General features: G+C 36.5%; 1 protein-coding gene across 3 annotated transcripts in view; it reads left to right on the top strand.

Moving 5' to 3' along the window:
• RELN (reelin) overlaps positions 1-12665 on the top strand; it is a 532794-nt gene that overhangs the window by 355567 nt on the left and 164562 nt on the right. For all 3 annotated transcript variants that reach the window (XM_040472867.1, XM_040472866.1, XM_040472865.1), the window contains exons 15-19: positions 398-526; positions 1549-1658; positions 6432-6498; positions 11132-11365; positions 12029-12190. In XM_040472867.1, the coding sequence (XP_040328801.1) occupies positions 398-526; positions 1549-1658; positions 6432-6498; positions 11132-11365; positions 12029-12190 (702 nt within the window). The remainder of the gene's footprint in view (positions 1-397; positions 527-1548; positions 1659-6431; positions 6499-11131; positions 11366-12028; positions 12191-12665) is intronic.

The raw sequence follows: 12665 nt of genomic DNA, 5'->3' as shown, positions 1-12665 counted from the left end.
GAAATCAATTAACACTTCAAGAGCTATGACTCCTGCGTTTCACTTCTCAGAAGTGTTGCTCGTGTCCTTTCTAAGAATTTTTTGAGTCTCACATTCACAGGATGAGGTGGCAGTGTGAGACGTGGTAATTGCCTTGCCATCTATCAAATTGGAGAGCACAGACTCAAGCTACCATTTGTTGGCTTCAAAAGATAGTTCATTTCTATAGCCGTAATTGAACCGTTTGCCCTTTGAAGGCTGGTCAGACTTCAGTGGAGGGGAGAACAAGGATTTTGGACACAGCATCTTAAAATTTGTTACACTAGTTCTGCAGGTGTTTACTGTACTTAGCCAGAGGTGAGTCATTTCATTTTGTTACCTTTGCCCTTTTTTGTTGTGCTTGTTCTGGTGTTATCAGTGTCAGCCTGGAGTTTTCCACCAACCATGGGCGTTCCTGGTCCCTCCTCCACACTGAGTGTTTACCTGAGATCTGTGCTGGACCCCACCTCCCCCACAGCACTATCTACTCCTCCGAAAACTACAGTGGGTGAGTAAATTCTCTGAGATATCAGGAGATTTGAATTCATGTTGTGACTCAAAATCTACCAAGAAGCTCGAGACTAATAGTTTTTCATAATAGGTAAGGAAGCTGCTTTCTCTTCTTCAGGTGATTTAGGAAGGATCTCATTCAAACAAACAAACAAACAAACAAACAAAAAAAACGGCAGTAACCAGTAAATCTGATGCAGGATCACAATTTGTAGGGTTATTCATTCATTTATGCTCTTGGCTTTTATATTTTGGATATATATAACTTAAACTTAGACAGAAGTTTAAATTCTATGTAGTGATTCCATGGTTATTGCCAAAGGGCTTCTTGCCAAACTACTTACTTAGGGTAAGATGCAGCATAGAGAGGTGGAAGAAAGTTAAGCTGTGCAATTGAACCAGGTTCAAATCCTGGTTCTGCCATCTACTTGGGTAATGATATTTCCTCCCTGACTTTCCCCTTTTCCCACGTAAATTAAGGACAATGATACACCCCTTTGAGGGCTGTGCAGAGAATTAAAGATGACTGCCAAATACTTACCACCTTCCAGAGTAAACACTGGATAAACCAATAAAAAAATATTTCCAAGCACGGCAAAATTAAGTTGAGAATTATTTTCTTTCTTAGCCTCTATTTAAATGTGCATAGGACCAGGGAATAGCAAAAAATAGAAAGCAATCAATGCTAATCAGCCCCATGTCTGCACAGATGCTTATCCTCAAATAATATCTAAAGTCTGAGTATTGATGTAAAAATTTCTTAAAGGAATATCTAAAAACAAAACAAATATCACTTGCTAATAAGAACAAACCCATTACTCTAGCGTGATATGAATGTTTTTAGAAGTTATATGCTTGTCTTAAAACTGTAGCCAAACTCCACAGGTGAATTTAAAGACTTTATTGCCAAACTTTAGTGCTGTCCCAAGCATACAGAAACTACAGCATCAAAAGCATGTAAAATAGGTTCAAAAGATGTGAATGTAGTTTTGAAGCTGTTTTGTGCTAAATTTCTTGCAGGTGGAACCGAATAACGATTCCCCTTCCTAACGCAGCACTAACCAGGGACACCAGAATTCGCTGGAGACAAACGGGACCAATCCTTGGAAACATGTGGGCAATTGATAATGGTTAGTTTATGCCTGTCATAATCACATGCCATTGATGTAGAGTCTTCCTGTGCTTTTGTTCGTTGGCACAGACTTAATCACATTTCTAAGTCATGGTCTTGCGATTCATTAAACGCCCTTTCTTCCCTTTCTCCTTTGCATTCCGTTAGAAGCCCAGGGATGCACAATCAGAAAAAAAAGGCAGCAGAGTCAGCAATATTAGATGCAAGAATGTTTCAACATACAGAATTTAAAAGCCCTGAAACTCAAATTCACAGTTGATGACAGGGGATATCCTAACATTTTCTTTGAATGTTTTACACAAAATTAACATAAATACTTACCATACTGCATGTATTAAAATAAGAGCCATTCTTCTCTTAGTAACTACCACAACATCTGGAAAGCTTATCTTTTAGATGCAGACACCACACATTAAGGGAACATCATCTCTCAAATGAAAGTTCTGAAGTGAAACTTCTACCTCCTTCTCAGAAAACTGTATAACAAGAAAATTTAGATATACATAAAATATCCTATGTTATCATTAATTTTTAAGCGAATTGTTGATCATTTTTGCATAACTTTAAAGCCAATGTCACTTATAACAGGTGCACCTGAGAGAAGATATTTTAATATTGGGATGCATGACTCAATTTCTTATATTTGTTATTAATAGTCTGTTTTTCTTAATAATTCTAATTACAGGAAGTGTCATCGATTTCCTATTTTCAGAGTATATCAATTTGACTGAAAAGTTATACTACAAGGAAGTAGAAAGGGAGGGAAGGAGGGACAAAATGTCAATACTTAAGCAAACTTAGCATAGCCACTGACTTTGATCGATTTTATAAAGTAGGAAAAGCCTACCTCATTCTTTCATGCTGATTTTCCATGTTTTAATAATCTTTTTGCTACTTTGAATAATTTAAAAATTGATACACATTTAGTGGAATACATTCTTGAAACTCAGGAATAACTTCAGGCAAGAAAACTTACTGATGAGCCAATGTAAATTCTTTAAACACTCTGTATTCAGAGAAGACCAATAAAAGGCCCGGACTTCAAAGACCACATTAGTTATATAGGTATAAACATAGTATGTTTGCAAAACCATCTAAAGGGTTAATTTGTTTAAAAGAAGTTTTGGGCGCCTGGGTGACTCAGTCGATTAAGCGAACGGCTCTTGATTTTGACTCAGATCATGATGTCATAGTTCAAGAGCTCAAGCCCCACACTGGGGCTCTGTGCTGGTGGTGAGGAGCCTGCTTAGCATTCTCTCTCTCCTCTCGCTGCCCCTCCCCTATTCTGTCTCACTCTCTCCCTCAGAATAAATAAAGAAATTAATTAATTAATTTTAAAAATACAGTTTCTCCACTGGCAGAACATTTTGCATAGCATTTGAATTACAATGCCTGTTCACTAGTTCTAGGGAATAAGTATATACCTCTGAATAGTGGGATATGGGTGACTTTTCCCCTGCTGTCATACTTTTACGGGTCCTATAATGAACTTATATTACTTTGATAATAATCAAAGAAATCGAAAAACCAATACTAAAGCAAATGAGGAAATTAAGAGTGCTGTGAAGCACATACAAGCCTATGAAAAGAATATCTAAATTTCCTAACCAAGGCAATTACTAAGTCAGAAAGGGTCCCACCATCTTGTTTTGAGTAGAATGAGAAAAGGTAAGAATATATGAAAAGAGCATGGTTAGCACTGTATGTCAGATGCAGAACTTGGGACAGAATCGCCTCGATTCTGTTATCATCCTATGTGTGAGGTGTTCACAAAAACAAGACCTGCTCTCCGGCTTCTTCGTGAGGCTTGAAGAGGACATACACTCAGTCTTTCCCCAGAGAAATGTGTGCCAACTTGCCAAAGAGTGCTTCTGAAATCTCTCCCACTTCACTATGGAATGCCAAAAGGATGTCAAGGAAAACAAACATAGACAAAAAAAGAGGTCAATATCCTACTTTTGTTAGATATGTTTTTCCTGCTAGTGTGTACAGAAAGTATTTTCAGAATTATCCTGAAATTCCTAGCAGAACAGAAAATCCTAGGGCAAAGTATGTTTGTTAATCACTTTATAATATTCTCAGCTTGATTAAATTAATAATAGGGGTTAAAACAAAGCTGACCTTTCCACACTCATAGGAAAAAGGAACCTATCAACTTACTCATGCTGTGAATCCCAGTGACCCCAGTGTTTGCAGGGAAGGATGACACGATTCTTAATTGCAATTTTCTTCACTGACTTGAAGAGTCTTGTTTTATTGTTGAAATTTTTTTTGCAGTGGAAGCTTTTTGAACATAGGTACACTGTAGGGCAGCCTCCAGAGTGACCCTGCAAAATGCAATGAAGCACTTACAGAACTTAGAATAAATCCTTCTGCAGCCATAAAATCATGTTCTGGGAACACAGTCTGTAGGTTTTTCCAAGCTACAGAAGAGTGAAGCCCTTTCCTGATTTCTCAGCACTTTGCTGTCTAGTGGAGCCCAGCAAGGCAGATGGAGCAGGAAGGATTCTTGACCCCAATATCATGGTGATCATAACTGTATGGTTCCAGGCAGCCTGCTAAGCGTGAACATTTCATTTACTCTTTCCTCCAAGGATTATTATCCCACTTTAAAGAATAGGGACACTGAGGCTTAGACAGGATAAATCACTTATCCAGAGTTTCCCAAGTGAAACAGGAATTTGTGTTTGTAGGAGCATAGGCCACAGGGAAATTTATTTTAAAATGAAATCATTTAGGGATGCCTGTTAAAGTTTAACCACTCAACCTGCTATCTGCTCTCTTCCTCAACCATCAGTTTCCTTCAGCCAAGAGTTTTTCCTGGCCTGCTTTGCATCACACTTGAATTACTGGCTCCAGAGAACAAGTGTTTGTAGGAGCATAGGCCACAGGGAAATTTATTTTAAAATGAAATCATTTAGGGATGCCTAGGTGGCTCAGTTGGTTGAGCATTTGACTCTTGATTTTGGCTCAGGTCATGATCTCAGGGTTATGGGATCCAGCCCCACATTATGCTCCACACTGAGCATGGAGCCTGCTTGAGATTCTCTCTCTCTCTCTCTCTCTCTCTCTCTCTCTCTCTCTCTCTCCCCCCACCACCCCCCTCTCCTCTCCCATACCCATGCTTGCTCTCTCTCTCTCTGTCTCTCAAATAAAAAAATAAAAATAAAATGAAATCATGTAACTATTTTGGCATGATTACAAGACAGAAAAAAAGACGATAATGGATGGTAAATCTGTGCCTAAAATTGAACATGTGAGGTCTTAACAACTGTTGCATCTCTAATTCCTCATTGGTTTTGTTCCCTTTTCACACTTTGTTATGTTATTCATTGTGCTGATTATCAAGAGGCTTAATATCTATAAATATATTTGAGCCTGAGTATCTCAGAGCCTACCATTCAACCATTAGGAATCCTTTTCTTGATATTCCAGTGATTAGAATTTAGGTTTATAACATCGTTATCAGTCAAGCCCACCATTTAGGAAAAGATATGCATTTCTGAGAAGACAATGTACAACAGATTTTATTTTAACTTCCCACTTCAGGAAGGATGGGTTAATGTTTAGAAGGATATTTAACAATCATCTGCAAGATGTTATAGATTTCTCCCAGATAAGAATGGAAGTTATAGTTGTTTTTTTGTTCAAGTGAGCAAAGGCTTTATTGGAATTGGGATTTGTATTGACAGTAAAGGGTTATAGAGCCGCACAGAACAGGAAACAACTTCAAAATCATTACTGTCACTCTCCTAAAATCTAGCAGATAATTCCTGTCATAGAAAATTTCTGTCTCCTGAACATATTTGCTTCTAGTTTATATACTTTTGAAATGACAGTTCTCTCCTCTCCCAAGTCACCCCTGTCTCCAAGCCTTGTAAATTGTCATTTTATCTTGCAAAGCAGTTTAAGAATTGAGCTAAACTCTTCATAGTGTAAACTATGGCTTTCAGTGTTTCCCCTTCCATAGCAAGGAGATGCATTATATTGGTTATTGATAAACATAAGAGACATTTATTCCAACCCATCAGTTGTGTCAACCAACTATCCTAGAAGGCAAAACCTGGGATTTATTTATTTAATGACGTTAGTTGAGATCCTGAATCAGGTACTGGGATGGGCCTTGTCAAGGTAACAATAAGCGGATCAGGTGGTGACTCCGCACTCACAAACTTATGGTCAACTGGCATAGATAGATGTTATTTAAGAAAAGAAATTTACACAAGCATATACTGCAAATTATAAAGATTATTAAGAGAAAAGTACAGGGGGCTATTGGTTTCTAGCAGATAGGCTCATCTAGTGCAGATGGATTAAGGAAGAGTTAGTTATAGTTTTTAATTAAATTATATTGTCTCCATTTCATGATATATCAAATTGGTCCTTTGAAAATTAGTTCTACCTAAAGAAATTAAACTGTAGAACGTTCAACTCAGAAGCACTAATATTCTTCCTGAAATCATTTTAGCCAAAGAGACTCCATTAAGGAACCCAAATCATATGTTCTTGCCTTTTTTTTTTTTTTTTTTTGCTATGAAACATTAAAATCTTGAAAGAATTAACTTAAAACATTTCCAGCAAATTTGTAGCTAAGCACTTAACTTGTCACATAGTGCTCTATATGTCACCCTGGATTCCTGTGTATAACATGCATTTAATGGACTAGATTTCATGGGGGTTGCTTCACAAAATTGATTCACATGCTGATGTTTTCTTGGTTTTTCCACTTGTTTTGCCTTATTTTTACTTGCTGTTTTTTCTCTGCCTGCAGTTTATATTGGTCCATCGTGTCTCAAATTCTGTTCTGGCAGAGGACAGTGCACTCGACATGGTTGCAAGTAAGCATTTTAAAATAATAATTATACTTTTTTTTGATTACGTACTTTATATATTGAAGCCACAAGTCATTTTAACTTGTTTTAATTTCCATTTTAGGCTTTTGAGGTCTTTTGAAGGCCAAAGTAGGATACTCCAAATTGAATTTAAGCATAATAGAACATTAAGTGTGTTTTATAAGTAGAAATTGATGAATAAATAACTTTTCTATTAAGCTAAATTGTAAATAAATTTAGCATACCTCATGTAAATTTGTGAACAAATTTGAATTCTTCACAGTTTGATGACTGCCTTTTCTGTCTTTGGTTACTTTCTTCAATATGTATTGAAGCTATTGAATATGCTTCAATATTTAAATTCCTAGCATGCTTTGTAAATGAATTATGAAAATCATTACTGACCCATAAACCCAAGGCTAAAGGAAACTGGAATGAGCCAAATTTAGCAGTTTGATAAGAAAATTCATCTTTGAGTATAATTCTGCAATCTTACTTACCTTTGAAAATCATTTGGGTCTTCAAAATGATATATAAAGTATTTTACATGATAATGATGTTGAATATGAAATCTGAAATTATATATAAATAGTTAATATCTAGTCACCACTGAAGCATTGTGTTATGTTTATAACGAGAATTGGTATTCATATGTATTATGTCATTCCCATATTAACATTTAATTATAAAATATTTGGGAGATTCCCAAAACCACAGACAATCTTGGTTGTACAGCTAAGTTTTCAACAACTGATCATCTAGTTTGTCTCTTCTTGTCCTCCAAACAAAAAGAGTAGTAATTAATTAATGGAGAACTCATAAAAGGAATTTCTGCCTGATCATTTGGAAATTATATGTATGAGGCAAGACACTTGTCAGCACTGAGAGTAGAGGGTCACGTTAACTTCTTAACTATGTTGCAGTGAATTTAATTAACAAAGAAGTCACTCTGCACAATAGAAAGTATTAAAGAATTGAACAGTTCCTATTCATATTCCAAAAGTGAAGAAGCACCTAGTGGCTCAGTCAGTTAGGCACCCAACTCTTGATTTCGGCTCAGGTCATGATATGGTTCATGGGTCCGAGCCCCACGTTGGGCTCTGTGCTGATGGTGTAGAGCCTGCTTGGGATTCTTTCTCCCTGTCTCTGTGCCCCTTTCCCTTTCTCTCTCTTTCTCTCCTCCTCTCTCTCTCTCTCTTTCTCAAAATAAATAAATAAACTTTAAAAAAATTATTTAAAAAACCAGTGAATATGTGTCTCTGTGCTTTTGAATAAAACCACCAACTCCTACCCCAAAAGACTGACTCATTAGATCTGTGAAGCATTATCTGGTGTTTTCCTCAAGTTATTATCTTCATCTATTGTCCATATCCAGGCCATCCTCTCCTTAAGTGCATTTCAAATAAAATGAACACAAGAATGCCAGACATCTTTATAATTCCTGAAAGTTGTCCTGAAAGTTCTGAAAACAAATTATCTGAAATGACAACTGCTTTTATTAATGAAAATAGAAAGTGCTATTTCTAAAAAAAAAAAAGTGCTATTTCTAAAAAACCCATCTATAATTACAGTAATTCTACTTCATACTTCATTTTTTGTGTACAATATCCTGTTAGCATTCAGTGGTTTTATTAAGGCAACCACCTGTGTCACTCATGATGGATGCAAACAGAAATCTGAATGGCCCTGTTATGCCTTTGGGCATTGGTTTTTTGTTTGTTTGTTTGTTTTTTTAACACCATACATCATTTTGAACAATCATGGCCTTTTCCTCCTTCTAAGGTTTTGCAGAATATTTTCACCAGTTATAACCTGAGTTTTTTTTCCCTATTTCTGATGACATTTTACATAATATTCAATGGTTTTGTTCATCTGTGGCTGCGCTGTTTGACTACTACATCCTTTTTAAAAAAAATTTTTTTTAATGTTTATTTTTGAGAGAGAAAGAGACAAAACCTGAGCAGGGGAGGGAGACACACACACACACACACACACACACACACACACACACACAATCCGAAGCAGGCTGCAGGCGCTGAGCTGTCAGCACAGAGCCCCATGCGGGCTTGAACTCCCTAACTGGGAGATCATGACCTGAGCCGAAGTCACATGCTCAACCGACTGAGCCACCCAGGTGCCCTGGTGACTACTACATCCTTTTCCGGCAATATATGCTTTGTCAAGCATGAGCAAAATTGCATAGAAAAGGAGTTTATATTCGATACCATTTATTTCTCTTAAACAGATGCTTGAATTTGGGGCCCCTGCAGCTTTGTTTCTCTTCTCACTTTGCTCCCCTCATCACTGCTATTATTTGCTACCAGGATTCCACCTCTCCTGCTGCCTGACATGTTTTTGCCTGTGTGCAATACTCAGGCCTGGATTTCTAAACTGATAAGTCTTTATTCTGATAAGCCCACCCCTGTTAGAGGTTTTAGTGAGAAGGGCAGAAGGCATCCTTTTATCTTGACATTCAAGGTGACCATAATGCTACACTTGAGGATGGGTAGAAAAACCTGCAGAGGATATACTTAGAGTCAGGAGAGCCTCATGCCATTCCTGAAATCTCCTGTTACCCTACTATTTCACTGCAAAACAAAGACTACAAATGTATTTTTAAATATATGAATGGAATCCTTATCAACATTTTATCCCAATTATATAACTTTTGATTAAAAGTACACTTCCAAAACCACTAAATGGGAACTGACTCCAGTGTGAGTCTTCTCTAAATGATCACCAATTTCTGTCCAAACAGTGGCCCTAAGAAGACACATTTAAGATACACAGAAATGCATTTGCCCTGAAATGCCATGGTAAACCACATATGGTTCTCCAATGTCAAAATGTGTCTTCTTTAGCTAATTTGTTTATCCTTCTTGGAAATTACTTGGCTATTCACAGTTTAAATCAATGAGATAACATTGGAAAGAAGCAAACTGTGTGAGGCTTATTTACATGCTCCATAGATACTGTTTTTCTTTCCCAATCCCATCCCTAATGCCAAGACAACCTTCAGACTTCATGCTGTAGTAGGGTCCAACTTCCTTGATAACATGATGATGACTGTAAACCTTCTCCCTCAGAATATCCAATACACATTTGATACACCAGTGCTGAAGAAGTAGCTTTCAAAGTTATGCCATAATATCACTTCATTGGTCCTACACTGCTTTATAAATGCTTCCAATTTTAGGAAGTTTTGAATGCTTAGATGAACACTCCTTACCCCACCCAAAAAAAGACACCAATTTTATTTTATAATGGGTGACATAGTATATATATAGTGAAAAAGAAATAGTACAATGAAAATAAAGAATTTAAAACTAATTCCTGATATGTAAATGCCTTAAAATATAAGAGGTTTCTGATATTCAACTAGTGAGTTATCTGTGATGAGTGTCCTAATATAAATACAGTAGAAGGTGGGGCGCCTGGGTGGCTCAGTCGGTTAAGCATCTGACCTTAGCTCAGGTCATGATCTCATAGTCCGTGAGTTTGAGCCCCGTATCAGGCTCTGTGCTGATAGCTCAGAGCCTGGAGCCTGCTTCAGATTCTGTGCCCCCCTTTCTCTCTGCCCCTTCCCCACTCACACTCTACCTCTCTCTGTCTCAAAAATAAATAAACATTAAAAACATTTTAAAAAATACTTTAAATATATATATATATATATATATATATATATATATATATATATATAGTAGGAGACAAGTTGTTGTGTGGGGTTTATTTTGTTTTGTCCTTCTTTTTCTTGAAGCACTACTAATTTGGGATTCCACTGTGGGGCAACACAGTTCTGCTAAGGACATCTATCTAGGTGAAAGTGTTCACATTCCCTTTATAATGTCAACCTAAGTTTGAAATAAAGATAGATTTATTTTCCAATCTTTTCCAAATATTTCAAATAATTTCTATCACAAACATAATGTGTATTTTTACATTTGTTCTTAGAGGAAATTTATTCTATATATCTTTGGAAGTATTTTTTATTTATCTTTTATGAATTTAATGAACATCATTATGAATAAAATTATATATGTAATAATACAACTTTTACAAAAACTTTACATTGGAAATGTGCACAGATGTAGATGCATTCACAGATGAATCACTGGCATTGGTTAAAGATGAGTGCTGAATTATTGTTTTAATCACAAGCTTTTTATAGCAGGGCTGTGTAAAGACTATATTCTTTTGTAATATTTCAGTCAATTGACTTTATCACGTCTTCAGCTTCAGTATTTTCCGGAGACTAATGAGCCTCACCTACCATTCAATCAAATGCTGGCCCCTGGACTTTCTCCTCCTTGAATTAGATTCATGGATTTCTGTAAGGACCAACAGCTTAAGATATTATTTCGTGATATCTTGGGGCGCCTGGGTGGCTCAGTCAGTTAAGCGTCCGACTTCGGCTCAGGTCATGATCTCACAGTTCGTGGGTTCGAGCCCTGCATTGGGCTCTGTGCTGACAGCTCAGAGCCTGGATCCTGCTTCAGATTCTGTGTCTCCCTCTCTCTCTGTTCCTCCCCCACTCATGCTCTGTCTCTCTCTCCCCTTCAAAAATAAATAAAAACATTTTTAAAAAAGGAAAAATAGAAGATTCTTTTTAAAAAAAAATATTTGGTGATATCTCTTTCAGGTGTGACCCTGGATTTTCTGGCCCAGCCTGTGAGATGGCATCCCAGACATTCCCAATGTTTATTTCTGAAAGCTTCGGCAGTTCCAGGCTCTCCTCTTACCATAACTTTTACTCTATCCGTGGTGCTGAAGTCAGCTTTGGTTGTGGTGTCTTGGCCAGTGGTAAGGCCCTGGTTTTCAACAAAGATGGAAGGCGTCAGCTCATTACGTCTTTCCTTGACAGCTCACAGTCCAGGTGAGTTAAGGCAGGGTGGAATACATATAGAAACCAGATGCTAATGACTGAATTTAGATCTATTTATTTTCCTTTTGTTGTTGTTGTTGATATGTACATCTTTCGATTTTTAATCTAGAGAGAGCTTACAATTAGTTGCTATAGGGTTAATTTGTCCTCGTTTTTAATAAATTAAAAGGCTTACTGACGACTTTAAGATACTAATGACTGACTGGTTTTTAAACATATGAAATGTTAGCATCAAAACTGTGTTCTTAAGCCAAGGGCTAGTTAATTATTTATGTAGTTTTATTTATTTGACAGCTTGCAGAGGCTGATTAGATTTATTCTACATCTTCCCTTCCCCCAGTGCCTCATAAATAATGCAGTAAAGGAATGATTGGCATTTTAAGTGTATGTACACAAGTGCATAGTATACAAGTATGTATAAATATATACTCATGTTTTGCATGGATATATCTGCATATAAACGTGCATTGACCTCATCTTCTACACATATTCATACATCTCACAGTGAAATTACTTACATTTTATAAGAGATGAGTAGAAACATGCAGCTTTTGAGTAATTCATTTAAATTTGTTTGAAATTCTTTATAAGCCAAAATGAACATTATGATACAAATGTTTATGCATACGCTAATTACAGACAATTCATATCTAGGTTTCTCCAGTTCACACTGAGGCTAGGGAGCAAGTCTGTTCTGAGCACATGCAGAGCCCCTGACCAGCCTGGTGAAGGAGTTTTACTGCATTATTCTTACGATAATGGGATAACTTGGAAACTCTTGGAGCACTATTCATATCTCAACTATCATGAGCCCAGGTACGTTGGAAAGCATTTGGAAAAATGATTAGAGTGATATCTCCTTCCTGGGGAAATCATCAGTCAACTGGTGTAGATCAGATATTTTTCCATTGAGAGATGGTGAGGACAAAGATTAATGTGTCTTGTAATAAAAAACTAGCAAGCCACATTCTTCTATTTCATTTGTCTTACTGATTTCTGATAATTTGAAGAAATTTGTTCTCATATTTTGAAATATACATCTAAGGGAAATATTTTGATGCCTAGGAAAGAGAAAAATAGTTAACACTATTTTCCTTATTCAACTATACTCCAGCCTATTAGATATGATTTTGATATGACACTAAATTATAAACTCTGTTAACAACTATTTGTTAGCAATACATTATAATATGTTATAATAAATCATATGAGACAATAATTCTAAAACCTGATAACAAGTATGTATTTAAAATTTGCATGTAATATGTAGAGTCCCTGCCAAAGATTGAAG

The sequence above is a fragment of the Herpailurus yagouaroundi genome, unplaced genomic scaffold (genome assembly GCF_014898765.1).
Source record: "Herpailurus yagouaroundi ecotype Mexico unplaced genomic scaffold, PumYag 100, whole genome shotgun sequence".
Classification (NCBI taxonomy): Eukaryota; Metazoa; Chordata; class Mammalia; order Carnivora; family Felidae; genus Herpailurus; species Herpailurus yagouaroundi.
This window is presented reverse-complemented; position numbering and strand designations above follow the sequence as displayed.